This window comes from Marmota monax, unplaced genomic scaffold (assembly GCF_021218885.2).
Source record: "Marmota monax isolate L192 unplaced genomic scaffold, Marmota_monax_Labrador192_F-V1.1 WCK01_AAM20220418_F8-fsc00036, whole genome shotgun sequence".
In the NCBI taxonomy this organism is placed as follows: domain Eukaryota; kingdom Metazoa; phylum Chordata; class Mammalia; order Rodentia; family Sciuridae; genus Marmota; species Marmota monax.
Genome location: NW_026694491.1, coordinates 11,342,423 through 11,365,451, shown reverse-complemented (window position 1 = coordinate 11,365,451; position 23,029 = coordinate 11,342,423). Strand labels below are relative to the sequence as shown.

The 23,029-nt window shown below is 30.5% G+C and overlaps 1 protein-coding gene and 1 pseudogene across 5 annotated transcripts in view; both read right to left on the bottom strand.

Annotated features, from left to right (window-relative positions):
* LOC124075678 (centrosomal protein of 290 kDa) overlaps positions 1 to 23,029 on the bottom strand; it is an 83,261-nt gene that overhangs the window by 45,801 nt on the left and 14,431 nt on the right. For all 5 annotated transcript variants that reach the window (XM_058571314.1, XM_046419229.2, XM_058571315.1 and 2 more), the window contains exons 11-25: positions 22,699 to 22,821; positions 21,641 to 21,764; positions 17,569 to 17,741; positions 16,626 to 16,788; positions 15,068 to 15,168; positions 14,907 to 14,994; positions 13,732 to 13,844; positions 12,190 to 12,274; positions 11,516 to 11,658; positions 10,028 to 10,192; positions 9,500 to 9,649; positions 7,620 to 7,735; positions 5,061 to 5,163; positions 4,744 to 4,974; positions 1,412 to 1,585 (exon numbers count right to left, since the gene is read on the bottom strand). In XM_058571314.1, the coding sequence (XP_058427297.1) occupies positions 1,412 to 1,585; positions 4,744 to 4,974; positions 5,061 to 5,163; positions 7,620 to 7,735; positions 9,500 to 9,649; positions 10,028 to 10,192; positions 11,516 to 11,658; positions 12,190 to 12,274; positions 13,732 to 13,844; positions 14,907 to 14,994; positions 15,068 to 15,168; positions 16,626 to 16,788; positions 17,569 to 17,741; positions 21,641 to 21,764; positions 22,699 to 22,821 (2,052 nt within the window). The remainder of the gene's footprint in view (positions 1 to 1,411; positions 1,586 to 4,743; positions 4,975 to 5,060; positions 5,164 to 7,619; positions 7,736 to 9,499; positions 9,650 to 10,027; positions 10,193 to 11,515; positions 11,659 to 12,189; positions 12,275 to 13,731; positions 13,845 to 14,906; positions 14,995 to 15,067; positions 15,169 to 16,625; positions 16,789 to 17,568; positions 17,742 to 21,640; positions 21,765 to 22,698; positions 22,822 to 23,029) is intronic.
* On the bottom strand, positions 12,304 to 13,720 carry LOC131423243 (uncharacterized; annotated as a pseudogene).

Genomic DNA, 23,029 nt, shown 5'->3' with positions numbered 1-23,029 from the left:
AAGGTTTCACTGTACCCTCTCTGAATTCTAGACCACAAAACCTATGAGCAGAAAAAAAATCATTATTTATGCAACAAGAGCTCATAATGGTTTTGTTATACTGCAATAACAACTTGGACCTTGGCATATAATAAATTTTGTTGAAGTAACATATAAATGTATATTTGATAAAAGCAAAGATTTAAATTACAAAGTATATCAATTTTTTTTTAATTTTCAGGAAAGATGAAAAATATTCTTTGGGAAAATAGATGAAATAGTTTTAAAATTACTCATTAATATGTTATCTACAGGGGATTTCTTCCTAGAACAAAGGGCACAGAGAATGGGAAAAAGAAAATCAGTTATGAACATACCTAAATACTCAGAATTTTTCCATAAATATAATTCTTGGAAAAAGCAGTAATAAGTAAATGGATCTTGATTACTTCTAAATAGTATTAATGTATAACGACTCAGATAACTTTGTAAGAGTCACTGAAAGGTATTCAGAACGTTTCATTTATTGAATGTGTACCCCTAAGCAAGTAAAAGCTTATGAGCCAACAGAGTTATATTTAGTCCTCTATTGTGAGAGGATCTTAAAAGAGAACAAACCAAAAATGTAAGCGTCCTTATTTCTAATGAGGAAGATGAACAAATCAGACCATAAAAGCATAAAAGAAGGTCAAGTGGCTATGGTCTGGGTATATTCATGGATGGTTTAAATTAAACTTATATAATATCCACTCTAATCTTTTCTATATAATAAAAAAGATGGAGGGGCTGGGGTTGTGGTTCAGTGGTAGAGTGCTTGCCTAGCACATGTGAAGCCCTGGGTTCGATCCTCAGAACCATATAAAAATAAATAAATAAAATAAAGGTATTGTGTCCAACTACAAATAAAAAATAAGTATTTAAAAAAAAAGAAAAGATGGAAATTTGCAGAGCTCATTCATGGTCCAGGAAAAGACATCAGAGTGAACAAAATCCATTCCAAGAAACAGAATCCAGGGACCATGGGAGAACAATATATTCTGGGAACATAGATAAGGGAAAGAGAAGAGTTCTGAATGACACTTCCTCCTTTAATTACAATATGCTACCTGTTCCATACTCTTTTTTTCTTTAAGTGCCTGGGTGAAATAAGTTTGATTCTGCTAAATTATGCAAATGAGTTAAAAAGAATGACCTGCATGAAGTTAACCAGAAGTCATTCTGCAACCATGAATAATGTGTTACATATGTGTATGTATATGATAATCAGAAATAAAATACAATAAATATATATTTATGAACTATATGTCTGTTAAGTTTACATAAAGAGAGGTAAACTCTAATAAACTAAAATTTACAGAATTACCTAAAACCTAACGACCTCACCAAAGAAAAATGGCTAGTATCACAAGGTTGGAGGATCACACAAACTTACCTCTAGGTATTCCAAGTTACTTGTTCTTTGAACAAGCATATTATCTTTTTGCAAGATATCCCTGTACTTTGCAGTCAGTTCATTGTATTGTTTATTGGCCAGGTCTAATTCAGACAATGAGACACTATTATCTATAATTTTTTGGAGAGCTGCAATCTTAAAAATGGCCATTTCCTATGTAAAGAAAAATACACTGAATTATGTTGGTATATTTCTTTCTGCTGAGTCACCATATTTTCTTGCAATGATGTACTATGCTGCTATGAGCACAATGCAACAAAGAATTGAAATTTCCAAAATTGTGAGCCAAAATAAAGCACTCTTCTTTTTAAATTGATTTACCTCAAATATTTGTTGGAGTAATGGAAAGTTGACTAACACAATGTTCTATGAACCTGCTATCAAGCTATGAAAAATCATCAACCCAAGGCACTAAAGTGTCTTTATTAACACCAAAAAGAAATGCCTAAACTTTCAGTCACTCCAGTAAGTTTCTCTGTGATAAGTAAAAATTACATATAAAAGAAAACTAAAAGAGATGGAAGTTTATTAAGAAACAGTATACCAAACAACCACATTTACAAAGTGAAGAAGATAAGAACTTATGGTTACAATTTGTTCTAAAATAAAATTCTCATAATAGTGTTTTAGATATTGTGATAACTTCTCCATCAAAATAAGCACACACAAGTCTACCTTGTCCTGGGACTTTGGTTTCATTCTGGTGGTGGGGGGGGGGGTGGGATAGGGTAGATGAAGCTCTATTTCCCATTTTCACAAAATATCCCTTTTTCTCAGCTTTCTAACTGTTGTACAAAGAAAGAAAGAAAGAAAGGAAAGAGGAAGGAAGAGAAGGAGGGAGGGAAAGAAAGAAAAAGAGAATAGAAAAATTCAGGTTGAATGATTATGTTGAAGAGGAGATTCCAATTTCTTTTTCTATTTCAAGCCCAAGAGTATAAAACTCAAAAAAAAAACCACCTAAAAATATAAATAATAACATTTTTGATGTCTCAAATTTTCCATGTCTAAGCAAAAACAGCTTTCAATTTTTAACAATTTCTTATCTCATCAAAATTCAGCTTTAAGATCATACTAAAAATAGGTTCATTAGCAATGATATTATCATCCATTACTATCTACAAAACAGATGGTAACATTTAAATTTTACTTTGAATTTTTTGTTCATATGATTCTAAATTTACATCATATACACTGAACATCTACATGCTTAAAAATAAGATACTAAGTCAAGGTGCAGGCATATAACCTTTCTATCCTTGTTTATGATTGCAAAAAAGAAACAGAATAATTTGCTGTCCCAGGAGATAAGGCAGAATGGTATGAAAGGCACAGTAGTAGAAGTGAGATTTTAATTAAATTTTTTGAAAATATAAATTTGTATATATGCAAATCAATTAAAAATAATCCCTAAAATTAAACAAATGTAAAATAAATATGTCTATATATCAAAAGTATATAATCACAAGAAGAGGAATTATTTCAAGTAACTATAAAGTATATTATTTTGCCTATACATCATTAGTGAAATTTAAAGAAAATAAGAATTGTAAGGACATTTTAAACTATGTTAGCAACAATGGTGCTGTCATTCTTGCTTATTTTCAAATTAATGTATGTATTATACGATAAAACATAATTATTTTATGTTAATAGTCAAAGTACAAAAACTAAAGAAGGTTTGAAAAAAATCCATATTATTTACTTACCGCATAATGCTAAATTTGAATTGGCAATAATATTATGAACTTATGGTGTAAAAAAAAATACATTATTATATTTTCTAACTTGTCCATTGAAAAAGACTAGAAGCAATGAAATTCTGAGAGCAATGACATCCACTGATCAGTTTCGGGTGTCTAAATACTTTTCTCTCTAAAGAGAAACAGGTCTCTATAGAGAAATGGACTATTCCAAGGCCAGACAAGAAGTACAGAAGGTAAAACTAGAACATTTTGTTGTGTTAACCAAACTTTGAAGTTGGGTTCCAAGACTAATGATTTCTTGTCCAAAATAGGAGCCAGCTTTAAAAGGCTCCCACTGGCCAAAGTTGAAAAAATGATAACTTAAACTGAGTAAAATTCACTGAATAGTTAAGTCTGTGCGTCTGTGACAACACCTAAAGAAGAGACACTGAGTGGAAAAACACCAGGAAGAAGCATGACACACAAACTCTGTATTCTGAAAACTCATCATTAAAAGAAAAGACTGAAGCATTTATCTTGACTTTGCAGGAGGAATTATACTTCAAGATAATTGAATGGCCTGGGCTAATGAGGGAAAGCTCTTTATTTTTCAAAAGAATAATTGTTAATAAATGTAAAAGCATAATATAAATAAAAAATTGTGAAATAATTTTGAGCCAAGCAACAATTATCAGTGAGTGTTAAAATCATTAGTGGTACTGATGAAGAATTTTATTTTCATTGTGCCAAAATATCACCAGATAACTAATCACTTAGTAACAGAGGTACATGGTTGTCCTCCCTTTGACATAGTAATCAATCATGAAATATGAGACAACCAGACATTTTGTCTCTTGAAGTGATACTTCCTAAAATATAGATCATTACTTATGAATCACTCTTATCAAAAATGCTTAACTTGGAACTAACCTAGGCCTCGGAAATAACTTTTCAAAATAAAAGGCATAAAGGAACAAGTAAAATAACACACACACACAAAAATTAGATAAATCGCTGGGCATGGTGGCTCCTGCTATAATCCCAGCAGCTTGGGAGGCTGAGGCAGGAGGATTGTGAGTTCAAAACCAGCCTCAACAACTTATCAAGGCTCTAAGCAAGTAAGGAGACCCTATGTCTAAATAAAAATAAAAAATAAAAAAAAAGAGGCTAGTGATGTGACTCAGGGTTACATGCCCCTCAGTTCAATCCTCAATACCAAAAAAGGGGAAAAAAAAAAGATAAATCTAATATTTTTCCAAGAGAAAAAAAAATTCTACACTAAAAAGATATCTATATCCAAATTCCCTTAATGCATAATTCTGACACTACTAATAAAATGTAGATGTATTCTTGGTATTAAGCAAATAAGGGGATTATTATCAATGTTTTTAGGTAAGATAAAGTAATTGTGGTTATGTAAACGAAAAATGTAAATTTGTATTTTAGAGATGCACATGAATACATTTAGAGGAGAAATTATCTACAATTTAAAAATATTTCCACAAAAAACAGATGAAACAATTATGGAAAAATGTTAATAAATAATCGTGGTTCATGAATCTATGCTATCTTCTGCATATTTGAAAATTTTTAAAAATTTAAAACCAAAACAACAAAAAGCACAAGTACCTTAAATCTCTGCAAACATCCAATTTTTTCACAAACTTCAGCCTCCATTGACATCAAGTCATTCTTTTGTTTCCCATTTTCCTTTCTAAGTTGTCGTTCCATTTCTACTAAAGTTGTATATCTCCTTATAAGTGACTTTTCATTCACTTGCAAAACAGTGATTCTTCTGCTATTTTCTGAAAGTGTTTTTCTCATTTCATCTGAATCCATCTGAAGAGCATTGAGCAAATTCTGCACAAAGACAGATATCACTTGCTGAGTTTACCTATCCTAGCTTACACAATCTTGTATGCGGATGTTAAAAGTAATTTACTCACATTATATTCTTTTACTTTTATAGCATCTTGTTGGATTTGATCCTCAAGCTTTTTCTTTTCCTCTTTGATTGTTTCAGATTCTGTTTTCCAGGTCTCCTTTTCACTAAAAATTACAAAAAAAAACAAAAATTACAAAAAAAGAACCAAAAATAAAAAAACAAAAACAAAAAATCCCACACACAATACATTAATAACACAAAGTTTATTACAAAAAGTACAAAGTTTACTACAAAAAGGTTACTACAAAAAACTTTAGGTCATGGAAATTTAATGTTTATTTAAAACAAGAAATATTCTGAATCTGACACACAAAAAGTTTTATACAGAGTATTTGGTCAGGAATTGATTTTAAATAAAAGCAAGATAACAAAGTTATTTTATTAAGTTGTCAACTTTATTAATTTAAATAATATTAAATCTAATTAAATGACTCATCATTCAAAAGGGATACTTATTAGACACTTATACATAATGCCTTATTCCAAGTCTGGATAAGAATGTAAGCAAATCTCAAACATCATGTTCCAGAAAACAAACTAAACTTTGAAGCCTGGTTCAAAGACTAATGAGTTCTTGTCAAAAGGACATAGAACTGGCTTTAAAGGGTACCACTAGCTAAAACTGACCAAAAGAAAAACTATTCCAGTTGAGTGATTATTCACTTATAAACTGAATCTTATTAATATTTTATTGAAAATAGAAAAGGATCAGGAAAATAATCAATTCTCAAAACTAATTCTGGAAATCAAGTCTTAACATTCCCACTCAAAAGCTGAAAAGCATTTAGAATACAAAAATTAGAAATCATCGGACTTAAAAGAGTGTGTGTAAAGGACACAAAATTTCAGTTAGAAGTTCAAGAGAGCTATTGTGTCAGTACTGGGGATTGAACCCAGAGCCATCTGACATTTCATGATGTACATACATGAAAACAACAGAGTGAAGCCCACCGGCATGAACATCCATAATAATGGGATCCTAGCTGGACACAGTGGCACACTGCTGTAATCCCAGTGGCTTGGAAGGCTAAGGCAGGAGGATCAAGAGTTCAAAGCCAGCTTCAGCAATAGCGAGGCACTAAGCATACAAAATAGGGCTGGGGATGTGTCTCAGTGGTTGAGTGCCCCTGAGTTCAATCCCTTGTACATCTCTTGACAAAAAAAAAAAAAAAAAGGGATCCTAACTAGAAAAAAAAAATATATTCCATGCTTGTATAATTATATCAAAATGGATTCTACTGTCATGTATAACTAAAAAGAAGAAACAAACTGAAAAAAAAAAAAATCAGCAGAAACTCCTGGTGAACCCAAGCCTAACCCCACATAAAACATCTCTGTGCAATAACAGAACCCTGTGTCAGAATGTGAAGGTAGCAATGAATAACTGATATAAAAAAAAAAGAGAGATCTATTGTACGTACATCATGGTTACTGAGTTAAGACTATGTACTAGAAAAGTGTTCAGAGTTTACATGTTCTTATCACACACAGACACAAAAGTATAAGATAACACATATTAAATAGCCTGATTTTTCCATTCCACGATTTATACATTTTTAAAACATCATGTTGAATGCCATAAACATACGTAATTTTTACTTGTCAATTCAAAAAATAAAATGTATTAATAAATTCACTTTTTAAGAAGGTGTGTTAAGACATTGTTGCCTATAAGAGACAGTCTATAATCACTTATAATCTACTTGGCTTAAACCAATTATAGTAACATCAATCTCTTGATAAGACTGAACATGTGACTTAATTCTGGCCAATAATACCTGAGTCAAAGTTGGCCAGATGTTGCCAATGTCTACTCACAAATAAAAATTAGGTGGAAAAATACATTGCTGTTCTTCAGCAGACATGGTTCTATCTTCTTCGGATTTTTGTTACTATTTTATAACCAAAGTAGGACATAACAACAATTTGAAAATATCATCTACCCTCTTAACTAGCTTGGAATTTGTTAGGTCAGAGGATAATTATCCTTAGTGTTTACATCACCTTTGATGTATAGAAATCACTCTATGGATACAGATTAGATAGCAGAGATAAGAAGATATATGTTAATCCCTACATACACATATGAATTGTTACAAGTGATGCTAACTAATAGCAGCTGACATTTATAAACTGTTCATATGTGCCATACACTAAACATTTTCATGTAATAATTCACTTATTTTTCATAAGAACACTATGAGAGAGATATTACTATCAGAATTCTACAAAAAAGGACACTAAAACATAGAAAGGTAAAGCAGCTTGCTCAAGGTCTTATAATAAGCAAATATTGAAGTCTGGATTAAAAACAAGGCAAAACAATCCCAGGACATGGATGAGCTTGTGATCATTAAAACTATACCATCTATCTAAAAACAAATTCTTCACAACTGTTACCAGTATATTAAAAAAAAAAAAAAAAAAGAGTGAAAGAGAAAAGGCAGAAGGAAAGAACAGAACAAAATATCTAAATTCTTCTAATGTTACTTTCATTATGAATGAAATACACTATGAATATACTATGATTAAATTTATAAAGTTTTGCTAATACTTTTACCTTAAATATTCTTTATATAATAGACTTTGCTGATGACGAAGTACTGCAAATTTTCTGTTATAGTCTTCAAGAGATTCCTCTAAATTCTTCAACTTTTTTTCTTTAATTTCTAGTTCCTAAAAATTTGATTTAAAAATAAGAATTCAAAACATCATAATTCAAGGATATAATATATATAAAAATGTACTATGGCTGAGCGCAGTAGCACAAGCCTGTAATCCCAGCGGCTCAGGAGGCTGAGGCAGGAGGATTGCGAGTTCAAAATCAGCCTCGGCAGAGCAAGGCACTAAGCAACTCAGTGAGAAACTGTCTCTAAATAAAATACAAAATAGGACTGGGGAGGTGGCTCAGTGGTGGACAGCCCCTTAGTTTAATACCTGGTATCTGCCCCACCCCACCCCCCCAAAAAAATAGTATGAAATGGGTAAAATTACTTTTATCAGTTATGGTGGTCACAGTAAGCATACAAATTATTTGAAAGAAAAGTTACCTTTAAATACACACTTTTATCAAATATACAGAATAGTTAAAAACACACACCTCTAACCACTCAGTGACATATCATTTTGTGAAAATATACTTTCATACCTCCACTCAAATTATCTATCCCCTCCAATCATTTCATTTTAAAGATAAATACATTGAGACTTCAAAAGATTACATAACTTACTCAACATCAAAAATACTCAGTGGCACTACACTTGAGATCCCTTTATTAAGGACATATGCCAGACCTGGTGCCACATGCTTTCCAGATACTCAGATATAACATTTGAAGTTGCATCTCTCTGATGTTCCATCGCTCTATAATTCCTTACGAATAAGAGTTCAAGTACTTGGTTTTTCACTTAGGATAGGTTTTTGCACATTACCAATGGTTATTCACTAATCTATCATAATGCATTTCATGCATCTTGTTGGAAAAAATTAATCCTATCGCAAATAAAAGGTCAATGCCACATGGCCATTATTTATTGATAATGTCCCTTTATTAGAGAATAATAAGAGAAATCATAAAGAGTACTATAAAGAAAAAAGTACTATGAATTTCAAAGTAATGATATAACGAGTTATAAAGCAACATTCTGATAAGTAGTGAAGACTATCCCTACTTGACCTGGATGACAAGCAAAAGTCTAATATTTAGGAAAAGACTATTTTTACATCAAATACAAAAACAAGCATTTGATAATTATAACTCAAGTGATCAATAATTTAATACAAGAATACAGTGGTACTTATAATCAAGACCATTTTCATTGATTTTGAACACATTTTTGCAAATATATTTGTAGTATGTGTGATATTATGGTTATTCAAACTTCAAATAAAATAATGAAAAGCATCTCTCATTAGGCCATTCATCATGCTCGTGATACACACAGCAAAAGTGAGAAACAAACACAGGACAAGTACTAGAGCATGGTACCCTTCCTAACTTGCTATTGGATTTAAAAACTAACAATTTATACAGTAAAGGAAAGAATAAGGTTTAAAAAATTTTTTTTGGCTCAAAAACGTTTCTTGTGAATAACACAGAAAAGTAATCATGACACTAGAAATGGGTTTATCAGACTTTATTCTCTTGAATTATTTCCCTAACCAGCAATAAATACAAGTACTCACCTTATTTACATGTCACTACTTTATAGTAGCTGCTTGATGTTCCTATTTCATACGAATGACACTCATCCAAATAAGATATGTGAATATGCTTCTTGTGAAGATTAATGGAATGAATTACTTTTATATAAACTATTCTAACATAATTCACAAATAATATATCTCAATGTTCTGAGAGCTCAAAGGAATACATGAAGACTAAATTAAGAAACATACTATCAATGATTTTTGTTATTCACATGTAAAATTTTCAGTACCTGAAGAAGATGTATTAAATATTCATTCTGACAATTAATGATATTGGCACTAGATGGTGTTATCCCTTCAGGTAAATCTACTCCTTTAAAAACAACATTTGATCCTTCTGATTGTCGTAGAAGAGTGATCTCTTTCTCAAGATGATCTATCTGAAAACAAACAATCCAAAGATGAGACCCACATGTTTTACAGCCAAAGAAAGACAAATTGAAAATACTAAATTATACTTCATGGTTTCCCTACAGCATATTTTTTAAAATAGGTACATGAATACCAGAACTGACAAAAATGAATATAATCATGCTTGAATTTTATTTTAAAATGCCTAATTATAAGACACAATTTTTGTGTTTTTCTATAAGGCAGTAATTTTTCCACTTACTTTCATAAGAAAAATTCAGTTTTCTTAATTTTCAAAGAATTAACTCAATGGACATTTTCTTATAAAGTAGCCTCAAGAAAACAAATAAACTTTTCTATTAAACCTATGTTTTTATGCTTAGTATTTTATTTAATAAAATTCTCACCTTTAAATTTGCTTTTGCTAATTGCTGCGAATAATTTATAGCCTCCTTCCGAGATTCCTTGAGCTCCTGTCTTAATTCTTCATTTCTTCCAGTAAGCTGATCAACTTGGGCTTTCAAATGCAGACTGGCATCAAAGATTCCTTCTGCACTCTTTGATTCTATAGCCTGGTATATTTATATATTAGAAATATAAGAAAGAACAGTAAAATCATAGGAAACAAAAATTTACCTTTAAATAAAATTTGACATTTAAATATTTTTCTATTCTGATTGCCATGAGTAGTAACAAAGTATGGTATTTCGATGTCTTATTTATGAATTTATATTTATAAAACTGCAGTTCAACTTACATTACCATGGTCATTATTTCATTTTAACATATAACAACATCTAGTTAATAGACTGGCAGACTAGAAAAATAACCAGAGGATTAAGATGACCAGAGTTCAAATATTAACCAATCCCTTACTAGCTGGGCAAGTGATTTCATTTCCTTATCTCTAAAGTAGAAGAAATATTGCTTCTCCCACTTCACAGGATTTTTGTATAGTCGTCCTGTAGTCTACATAATATTATATTACACTTCCAGGTTTATGGTATAATTTCCTAACAGATCTACATTTTTCCATAAAACAAATTAATTTAAAAAGTTAAAAGAACATGAACAAAGTATTTTGGGCGTAAACCTGAATCCTGGAAGAAAAGACTATCAAGAATTGAGTTTGCCATTTTTAAGAGTTTAATTTGAGGGCAGGCTGCAGTTGCAGAGACCTATGATCTTTCTGGCCTTGAAGATCATAGGATAGCACTCAAATTCTCAGAAAATTAAAGAGAAAATCTCAGTGAGAAGAGTGCCAGCATAAAAGAACTCTAAATTCTTTGTTTAAAAATAAATAAATAAATAAGGCTTCCATGGGCTGGGGTTGTGACTCAGGGGTAGAACACCTGCATGGCATGTGTGAGGCCCTGAGTTGGATCCTCAGCACCGTTAAAAGAGCCATTAAAAACTAAAAAAAAGAAAGAAAAAAAAAAGCTTCCAGGCCTCAGACTGACTCCTGAACCACAAGAATACTGATAAGAGAGAAAATGAGAATGAACTTAATGATAAATAACAACAATTAGTAATTGACAGAAAAAAAGATGAATATTAGAGAGAAAAATGTACAGATCCTAAGGACAAATGAGAAGATATCAAAACACATATGTCACTGGAGTCCCAGAGAGAACAGCAGAAAAATAACTGAAGTAAAATTGTAGTGAATAGATTCAAGACGTTGAATCCCAAACTAGATAAACACACAGCTCAGCATATTATATACAAACTGGTAAAAAAACAAAAAAGAATTATAAGCACATTATTATACACAGGGAAGCAATGATTCAAATGATCACAAATATTTCATCAGAACCACAAAAGCAGTATAACATCATCTTTAAAGTGGGAGGCGAGCTGGTTGAAGACAGACATTTGTATGAAAAATAACTTACATTTACTAGTCTTTCAAGACTGGGGATAATTAGAGATGTTTCTCTTCCTTTAATGTCAGGATCCTTCTGCATTTCCTTAATAGCTTGCAATATTTCCTTCATACCTTCTTCAAGTTGCTTATTTTCTTCAGCTAATTCTTTCACTGTGATTACAAATTTTTTCATTGAATGAAGAGATTTTCATAACTTATATTATTTTATATAGAGGACTAATATCTCACATATAGAAAAACCAATTGGGAAAACACATACATAAGTGTAAAAAAAATCAATTACAAATGCAACATGAATAACTTAGTGAAATGGCAGACCTATTTAAATAAAGTACTCATGATAAATATTTATTTCATAGATGAAAGACATAATCACAAGCATACTTTTGCTTTAACTTAAAATATGCTTTATATTAAAAAATTTTCAGTTTTCTAACTTCACTTTTATTAGAGAACACAAGAAAAATTTGATATACATTTCCACAAAAAACTTAGAATATCATTTTGACAATGAAAACAGCAAATCAACTGGATGAATGACAGAGACTGAATTATATATATTATAGAATTAATTAAAGCTAAAAAAAGATTAGAAAGCAGAGAATATATAGAGTTCTTTTAAATCATAAATTTAGTATAGAAAAAACAGGTATAGAAAAATAAGAGATAACAGTAACTTACATTTATTCTGAAATTTATTTATTACAGTCTTACTTCTTTCTAAATCTCTTTCCTTTTCAATTAGTTCTCTTGAAAGAAATTCATTCTGACAAACAGAATAAAATTGACATATTTTATAAAATATTACAATAGTCTATAGGTTCACACCAAAAAACAGACTATGGAGACACAACAATAGTCATCAAAAAGGCAAAATTAGATTTAAAGGACAAAATATATCTTCCTGCCACTTTCTCCCTCACTCAATCCCCCACAGCAAAAGGCAAAGAAATATAAGGACACATTTTGTCCTTACTAACACAATTATCTCTCTTGATGGTCTGTCTTTACACTACCTGTTCTGCTTCGCTTCTGCGATATTCAAGCACTATTTCTGCATTTTTACTCTGTGCTTTATCGATCAACAATTCCTGGGCTATAACTTCATTAAAGAAACACTTAACATATTAGGCAAATCAACAAGTTCTTATAAAATGTATTGCATTTCTGATTGTTTTTAAAAACAGAATGTGTACAAATTAGTGTCAATGTGCAAACAAAAAATTTATTATAATTGTTATAGAACTTTGTTAGAAAAGTCACAAAAAGTGATCCCAGGAATATAACCTGAAGGAAACTCGCCTAAGATCTAAGAAATACTAGCTCTCTCCATAGCTGTTCTATAAGATTTTCAAGTGGATCTATTGACACAATTCTGCTTGTACTATAATAGGCACAGGACCCAAAACATTAACTTCAAGCTTACTTTTCAAAATCTCAGTCTGTAAGGGTATTTCACTTTTTCTTTTATCTTCTTTCAAAATGACATCAGCATGCTTTATCTGGGTATGAATCTGTTCATTTCCTGATGTTGCTACTTGTCATTTATCCAGGTCAGGTATATCATCATTAATTTTTTGACAAAATATTACAGATTTTTGCCTAAGTGATAATTTCTGCATGAAGTCTGAAGCTGTAGATACGGTATGAAAAGATGAAACTAGTGCTTGATGGCTTCCTGATACTTTCTTCAGAAAGACAGCATAAATAGTCATTTATTACTCCATTGCTCTCTGTACTAAATGTAATGACTAATGATTTCAGATTTCCTAAAGATTGTAAATACGTTGGTTTAAACATCTCTCTTATTGTAATAGTTTCCAGAATTGAATTATCTTTTCCTCAAACAGTTGAAGAACGTCTATGTAAAGAGAGTAAAGGATCCACTCCACTTTCTACTCTATGATGAATTTCAGATAACATTCTTGATAATGATCATATGGTTAGATTCTCCTCCTTATCATTCTGATCTGACTATGGAATACTGAATTCTGGTCTCCGATACAGCATCTCTATTTCATCTGAACCCTCAATCAGTATTCAAAGTAAATAATGTCTCATTAATCACCTTTGGATCAACAGATTATTTAAGCAAGTAAACATTTTTCTTTACTTATTTCACAACTATAAAAGAACAGGTGTCCAAAATGAGAAAATAAGAAAAAAATGAAATGCTGATAACATTTTCCTTTATTTTCTCTGCCATAATACTTCATTGCTTACCTTTGATTGTGTTTCACTCATATTTTTGAGGCTTACAAAATTCAGTTTTCTTTCCCCTATGCTATCTCCTTGAGAAAGGTCTTCAGTTCGGTTCAGGTCCTCAATGGTTAATTCTACATAAAAGTATTAACAAATTAAAAATCAAAATAACTCTCCTACTATTCTAATGTTTTAATTCTTAAAAGCAGATTCGAGTTTTAACCTAAACAAAATGTAGACTAATTATTTTGAAAATCCTTGATCCATATGTAGTCAGAATAACCTGATCTAGTTCACTTTTAAAAAGCTATGAGAATTTTATTTTTTTATTTCTATCATTTTATTTTTTATTTTTTCTTATCATTATTTATCCATTCTATACTAAAAGTACTAATAGATAAGTACAGTATTCAAAAACACATGTAAAAAGTACATAAAAATCACAAATTATGAGTAAACTTTTATTATATTAGTATATTATAGTTTCATTTTCATAGAAAATTTATGATTACAGATACCATAAAACTAAAAAACCATAATGCTCTACTATAATTCAGAGATATGCTTGTGAACTTGGCCCAAATTTAAAAAAAAAAATCCCTTTTTGTGGTGCTCTTAACAAAAAATTATCTGTGGTCCTTTAACAAAAACTAGTAATAGCTATTATAAAATTGAACCAACTGTTATTTTTTCACCAAGTAAAATAAACAAACAAGAATGCTAATTTTTACATTCAATAAAACATTATTTTCACTTAGTACTGAATAATTTACAAAGAAGGTTTTCAATGCACAGTCCTGAACGAAAGAGAAACTATTAAGAGCAACATATTAACATGAATATTGCTAAGTATTATCATTATTAATCACAACATAGTGAGAATTACAGTAGAAATTAAGAGTATACAATTAAAACTTCCAAAACCATGATTTCTAAACTTTGGGTTTTGTTTGTTCTCTTGGTTTTTTTGTTTTTTTTTGTTTTTGTTTTTGTTTGTTTGTTCGTCACCTGTTTCAGATTCAGGATTGAACCCAATTATACTTAGTTACCTCTCTGCAGGTCATTATGTTTATTTATTAAAACTGCAGGAGATCCACTATAATATAGAAAAAACATATTAAAAACACAGAAAATTTCAGATTCAAATGACTCATAATCCAAACATTCTTTTAAAGGTATTGAATAACTGAGGATACCTGAAATTGCACTTCTTTTTCCTCTTTCTTGAGCCATCTGACGAATTTTTTTTTTCAGATTGAGTCGTTCTTCCTCTAAACTTTCAATCTATAAAGTAGGAATTATTAGTTTTCTTTATTCAACCAAAAAAAAAAAAAAATCAATTAACCACCATACTTGCCTCTTTCAAAAGAATCTGGTTTTCAGCTCTGTACTGCTGCTGTTTTAAGCGTTTACTATTTCTAAATTCAGTTAAATCAATCATTGTCTTTGGTTCAAGACCTAAAACAGAAAGCAGAGTAATTAAAAACTTAAAAACATTCAAATTAACTACAAAAACTTCATACACCATCAAGCAACTGGTTATAATTCATTTAGCTAGTATCAATGAAGAATGGATTACTTTTTGTGCAAGAATTTTCCAGTTATATGTGCCAAACCCCAGATAAAATTTTATTCCAATTATTATGGAAACACTAACAAAAACTCCATGTCAGGCTATCACAAAAATATTATACTGTATTATTAAGAACAGAAGCTTTGAGATAAAATAGACTGTAGTTCAATTCCCACTTTTATAACTAAATCAAAGGGATAACACTGTATTTATTTATTTTTCTTGACCAGTCAGGAATGTATATAATAAAATTAACCTAAACATATTGCATAGAGCAGTATCTGGCACATAGTAGACATTATTAATAACAATATCAATTACATTATCATTATTAGTCTGTTCTTCCCAGTGTACTTGCCTGCTAATTTGCTATTACTAAGCAGCTAGGCTTTGAAAAACAGATGTTGTAATTGTCTAAAGTAATTATAAATCAAGACTTAAAGCCTTTTAAGGACAGAAAATATAGTGCTTGTGACAGATCTATAGATTGTCAGAAGCATCTTTAGGAACTTCCAGATAACTGGTTATGAACTGACTGGTCAATTACTCACAAGTCCAATTTGAGGTCCTACCTTAATTCTAGATCTTATTTCACAAATAAATAATCCGGATAAAATATTTAATTTTCTTTCCTTTACAGAAATTTTTTTACAATTGGTCATTTTAAATCTTAGAAAGCATTAACTAATATTTAGCAAATATAATGAAATCAGTTTTTAGAACTTCATTTTTATTTTAAAGAACCAACTTAAATTGAACTATCGGAATTTAGTATCAAACTGGTAATATTAAGTAATGTGTTATTCACTCTAATCAAAACATAAGTTCTCAAAGTGAGATTTACAAATTGCTTGTTAAAATCAACAGAACTCTTAAAATACTTAACTAAAGTAAAACTTAAGCAGCCTAAATTGTAAAAGTCAAGAACCTCAAAGTCCTAAAAAAATTTAAACATTTATAAAGTCATTAGGAATTAATTTGAAACAAAGAGCACTCTGCAAACTAACTTGTCATTGGTCCCTTCTTTTTGGAGGAAAAAAAAGGTTAACGTCTGTTATGTGGTATTAATGTTAAAAGACTTTCATTTTTTAAACAAGTATCTATTACTGAGGAAGTATCACACTATATAAAATGAGATTCCAGGACTGCTGACCCACAATCTAGATGAAATCCTCAATCCCACTTCAATAGAAGCAGCTTCACTTCTGTGTAAATGTTTTCACGGAAGTATTTATTTACGGGAGAAAAGCATTCAACTACTTAAAAGTAATAGTAATAAACCAAAGTAAACAAAAAAGAATTGGAAATCATGTATGAGAAAACTACTTAAAAGATGACTTACCCACACGCTCTCTAAGCTCCTCATTTTCATCAAGGAAATCATTGATCTTCAACTCAAGTTTATTGATTTCCTTTGTCAATTCTTCAATCTCTCTATCTCTTATTTTAATTTGGTTTTTACAATTCTTTATTTCAACAACAGCATCTTCTAAACCATATACTCCCTGAAAAACACCCAACCTAATTTAAATATAACATAGTTTATTTTAATAAATAAATAAAATTCATGAATTATTTAAGAATTATCTTTCATTAAGTCTCAGAGGAAATGTGTATATACCTACAACTTATATGATAGGCATATTTCAGGTTTTTTCAAAGCTTAAATTTATTTTTTAACAGATAATAAAAACATAAAAATTATACATTAAGGGTTTTTATGTACTTTTATAAACTGAATTTAATAATAATAATTATGGAATACAAAATGCTTAAAACTTCCCAGTACAACATCCTAATGACAAACTGTTAGAATACTACATATAAAATTATTGAAAGTTAAAAGTGAATCAGCAAAACCAATAGAATATGTAACAAATTAAGTTGCTTAAGGTGGGATCATTTTAAAAATTATAAAAAGTACAAAGTAGACTGTTGACAAAGAAAACAAAACAAAACCATCATGTCACAAGTTTTGTCAAACCAGCCAGTGGTATCACATCTACATGGTGGCACAAAGAATACAGATAACAAACAATCTAATTTTGCAACTTCACCAAAGCTTATTATCTGGGCAAAATGTTTTGATTGAATGGTTTGAAAAAAAATTCTGACAAAATATAAATGCTCAAAAGATTGAATAGTTTAATATAAATTAATTAGAATAACGTTTATCAAGAGATTTATGGAACTTTTTAAAATGGTATGCAGTAAAGGGCACAAAAGAGTCTATAAGTGGTAAAAATAATTCAAAGCTTCTTGACTGACAAGATAAATATACATACCGATTCATAATCTTTTAACCGTTTCAGAGTCTCAACTAATTCTTTATCCTTTTCCCTAGCATCAGCCTCAGCCAGTTCAGCTGTTCTCTCAGCCTCTTTAGTTTTCTCTTCTAAAATTTGTACCTTTGACTGAATTTTCATAAAATGATTCTGTTGAGAAAGGGATGAAGCACCTACAGGTAAAAACAAAAATCATGAAATTAACTGGGTTGACTACTTACTCCTTTAAATCAGTTGTTCTAATGTATGGACAGAAGTGGTATAGCACTAAAAAGCTCTTTTAATGTTGCAATTTATATTTGTAAACTGAGAGTTCTATTTTGGTTTGGTTAATAAAATTAACTAAAAAAAGTAAAGTTCAGTTAAATCACCTGAAGGGATTAGGGCTAACAAAGGCTGCAAAACAAGGCTTTACAGGATTGATCATTGTAACAGAGAATATTCATAATATTCAACTTCTCTTTTGACCATGTAATTTGAACTACAAATTTTTAGCTGCCACCTGACCATCTGAAATGAAAACTAAATTTCCACACTCCAGCAGTCAGTTATGGTCATGTTGCTATAGAAAATACAAAGATCATGCATGAATTTTACAAAATGTTTTTAAAGGAGAAATGTCAATCTTTTGTTTCTTTCCTCTATCCTGCTACCTGGCATATGGATATGAAAGTTAAAACTCAAACGTTATTCTTAGAACTTGAGATCAAAATCTCATGTTGAGATGGGCAGAGAAACAAGACAAAGAAGTCCCAGATGCCTGCTACCTTATATCTGTGTAGCTACCATACCAATCCTGAACTGAATTAATTCATTTTTGTTTATATCATAGAGGAATAAGTTTCTATCTTGTTTAAATCATTGTTCCATGCTTTATTTTTCTATAATTTGCAGCTAAATTTAATCATAACTTAAGTAAAATAAAAGTCCTAAATCCATTCTTATATTAGCTTACTAAACTGTGGCTAAACCAACATATAATATACTTATCATTCTAAAATTTATCGACACAAATCATACTATGCCCATTCATAATAAACTTTTACTAATACATTAGTCTTTTATTATGCACTAGGCTAGGATGGGAGATCACATAAGGTCTTTTAAGAAATGAGACCTGGTGAGACAGGCATGGTAGTACATGTCTACATCGTACACTCAGGAAATTAAGGCAGGAGGATCGTAAGGTTCAAGACCAGTCTAAGCAAATTAGTGAGACCCTGTCTCAAACTAAAACATAAAAAGAACTTGGGATATAACTCAGTAGTGAGGAGGGAAAAAAAAAAAAAAAACACACACACCTCTATATTTCAATACTCACTGCTAAAAAAACTTTTTTAAGTAAGTAAATAAGAAAGAAACAAACAAGCAAATGACTTCTGCTCTCTGGAGCTAACAGCCAACTGTGAAAGAGGCTGAGTTGTCCCCTAATATCTATTCTCCCTTTATTACACATAGCCATCACAATAAACACTACCTTTTCTCACCTATCCTTCAGCATGTGCTTTTCATCCCTTGTCTTCACTTCTTCTATTTTGCTATTTGGATATGGACATGGGTAAAGCTGCCTTCTAGACAGAACAAAAGATAAGCCCCTGGACTGCCTGATTCTAGATGACAACACAAGTGAGAATCTCCTGTCTTGACTTTGCCACTATTCTTCTAATCTGTGTAAAGAGCTAAAGTTAATCCTAACCAATGAAAGAAGTGATCATGGTTTACAGGTTAGGTTTAATATATAAAGCACAATCTAGTATATAGATCTTCTGCATTCTTTAGGAATTATATGACTATAGACTGCAAATTCATTAGATTTCTTTCAATTTATTTGATAGCAAAGATCAACTGCAACTTTTTCTCCTGGTGACTAACATGCAAAATTCATAATATCAGTCATTTGTTTAAAGCAGTTAAACACACTGTATTCTAATATAAATACAATACAAATAAACACTGAAACTACTCAGCAATCATATCACATTTCCCATCTTCATTCTTCCAAATGCTTTTCTCTCTCCTCAAACTTGTACTATACATACTCCCCTATTATTTTTGGCTGAGAACCTTGATTTCTTATTCACTGAGAAAAAAGAAGCAATCAGTAGGAAATTTCTACAAGTTTCCACCATCAGGATATCTACCTATCCTCCTACATCTATATCTATATACACTACCTTTCTTCCTCGATTTATCAATTAACTCTGTGTTCCTAGTTAAGGCCAACTTCTTCACTGACTATATCTTTCACATGACTTTATCAAGAATTTTGCTCCAGAAGTTCTCTCCCTGTTCTGCTGCATCTATTGTTTCTTTTTGAATGGAGCATTCCTATTAATCCTAAAGTATGAGTTAATTCTTCCATGTTAAAATCACTTTCTTAATCTTTCTTTCCCCTCAGACTAACGCCTATTTTCCCCTTTTCCTTTCTGGGAACAATCCTGAAAAAAAAGAGTTCTTACATTTCTTCTCAACATTTCTTCTCTTGAACTAAAAATAGCTATTACTAAGTCTGATGCTCACTTTTAGTGCTTATCTTGACCTACTGAATGCTGACCTCTGAATGTAGCTTATTCTTCCTTGACATTCATGTCGTTTTCAAGACCCTCCAAGCTCCTGGTATGCCTCCTATCTCTGACCCTTCCTTTTCAGTCCCCTTTGTTCATTCCTTTTCCGTAGCCTCTAAATTAGAAGTATTCGAGGTCTCAATTTTTAGTTTTTGTTTCTTAACCTATAATCATTCCCTTGATGATCTTAGGTAGATGATCTTTATGACTTTGAATACCATTTTTAGGGAGACGGTACTCAAATTTATATCTTTAACCTAGTTTGCTCTTCTGAACCTCAGACTTTTTTCTACATATTTACCTACTTAACGCCTTCACGTGGATGTCTAATAAATACCCAACTTAACACGTCTAAAACGAAGTATCTAACCATCTCTAAACCTGATCTTCCCACAAACCTCCCCAAAGTTCAAACTAAAAGCCCTGATAACTTCTTCTCATATCCTCTATCTGCTGGGTCAGCAAATTCCATTTCTATCATTTTCAAAATAAATCTACACTGAGTAAATCTAATAACCTTACTGCTACCATCATTCTCCAATCCACTATCACCTGTCTCCAGATTGTTTCAATAGTCTTATAACAAGTCTCCTCTTCTGTCCTTACCATTTCCAGTTATTGCAGACGTAGACTAAGTCAAATTATATCATTCCTTACTCTTATCCTCAGAAACTGTGGTGCCCCATTTCACTTAAAATAAAAGTCAAAGTCCATACACTGAACTATAACTACCCACAATACAGCCTCTAGCAAATTCTTATCTTATCTCCTATCATTATCCAACTGCTTGCTCTTCAGCCACCAGGGCTTCTTTGCTGATCAAACATGCTTGTTACATATACTCTTGATTCAATGGCTTTGAACTTGTTCCCATGGCTTACAGCCAACTTACAGACTAATTATTTCCCATTCATATCTGTTTATCTTCAGTAATTATAATAAATATGTTCCTCAATTTATCATGACCAATTGTAGTATTCCCTGGTATACCTACAGTATGCAGTGCTATGGAAAAATAATAGCACTAATGTTGTGAGGGCTATGTTAAGAGGATTAGATGTATTAGGCAAGGTGGTATGACTTAGTGTAAGGGATGTATGGAAAGACACTAATTTGGGGAAGATTATTTCAAATGCTAACATGTCAAATTACTTCTAAAAACTATCTGCAATGTTGTTACATTAATCAAAATTTTGTTTAATTATAAAAAAGATAAAAAATAAAAATAAAAGCAATCAATTACACTTCTGTCTTCATTTTTATAACACCAATCTAGTAATAGACATAATTTTCATCAGAGAAAAATTACAGAAAAGTATCCATCATTTACAAATTTAAGCAGTGGTAATATGCACAATAATGTCCTGTATAATTTTTTGAAAATGATAAAATTCAAAAGGAGGACATGTAATACTGTATTTATTGATATGATACAATTGTATTTTAATAAAAGTCAACTAGTAAAACATTATAGATGAAATAACTTCACCTGTAAAATACTGAATTACCTTTGTTTCTTTGAAGCTCATTTCTCAAATCTTCAATAATAAAAGTATTTTTCTCCATTTCTTTTGTATATTGTTCTACTTGTTCAGTGAGCATCTTAATTTGACTATCTCGGTCCTGTATACCCTATAAAATATTTTAAAATATTGTGCATCTCTTCATGAATATTAATATACATCTTAAAGGTAAGGAGAAAGGTAGGTTTTATTTTTTTCAAAAAGACTACAAAATATATTTTCTCTTGGATAAAACTATGCTTTCAATATTCTGTATACCTTAGCTGCCCTACATAATGTTACCTACACAGGTATCACTCTAATAAAGAATAGTGGCTAACACGATAACAAATAGAAATTCCAAACTCTCTAACATCTGTGGCTCTTTATAACTCATTACGTGTTACTTACTCAATAGCCCTCCAAGAACACCATTTTACCATTTTGTGTATTTTTGTTTTGCACTGTGCTTTTCTCTTTCACTCAACTTAATTTCTATTCCTGTATTACTTCATTAATAAATACTGTCCTCTATACTTATTCTTAACCTTTAAATACTTCTCAAATTTCATTTTTTCTTTTGGACTGACTAAAAAGTTAACATATATAATGAAAGTGTGCTTTTTTTCCATGTAAGTTTTTATTAAAATTTTATTAAAACATTTTTATTAAAAATAAAATCTTTAGGTAGCTCATTAAAATTATTACCACACTTTGAGTTCATTTCACATGTAATAGGGTATATCAGGACTAAAATATTATATAATAAATCTTAATAACAGAGTAGTAAGATATTTTTAAAAAATTTTGAATAGTTTCTCTTTAATTCCTGACTAAAACAATGGCTATATTATCTACATCAACATAGGAAAATAAACAAAATGATTCTAACTTTAACCCTTACTCTAATTTTTTTCTTGACCTGAAACAAGAAATTACAAGACTTTGTCATACACCTAGCAGTGGAAGTCACTAAATTAGACACAGGTGATAAAATAAACAAGCATTCACACTTTTAACTTTGATAAAAGGGATTAACAAATGAAAATCTGAGAAGGTTTTACCTGTTGTAGAGCCATAATATTACTTTTATCAGCATCAAGCTGGGCATTTTTAAGTTTTTCCTTCAGATTATGTAACATTTGCTGATATTCAATTATTTCATCATCTTTAGAAGACAATATTAACTAGAAATAAACAAAATATCTGTGACACAAAAGACAAACTATTCCTCACTTATGGTTAACACCATTAGTACATTTAAAAAAAACATAGAAAATACAAATCTTTGAACAAGAAAGTATGACCTTAATTCTCTTTAATGTGAAGTTGAAATAAGAAATGATTCAAAAATGCACACTGTAATTTTTACATTTTCAGAATTCAAATTTTAAA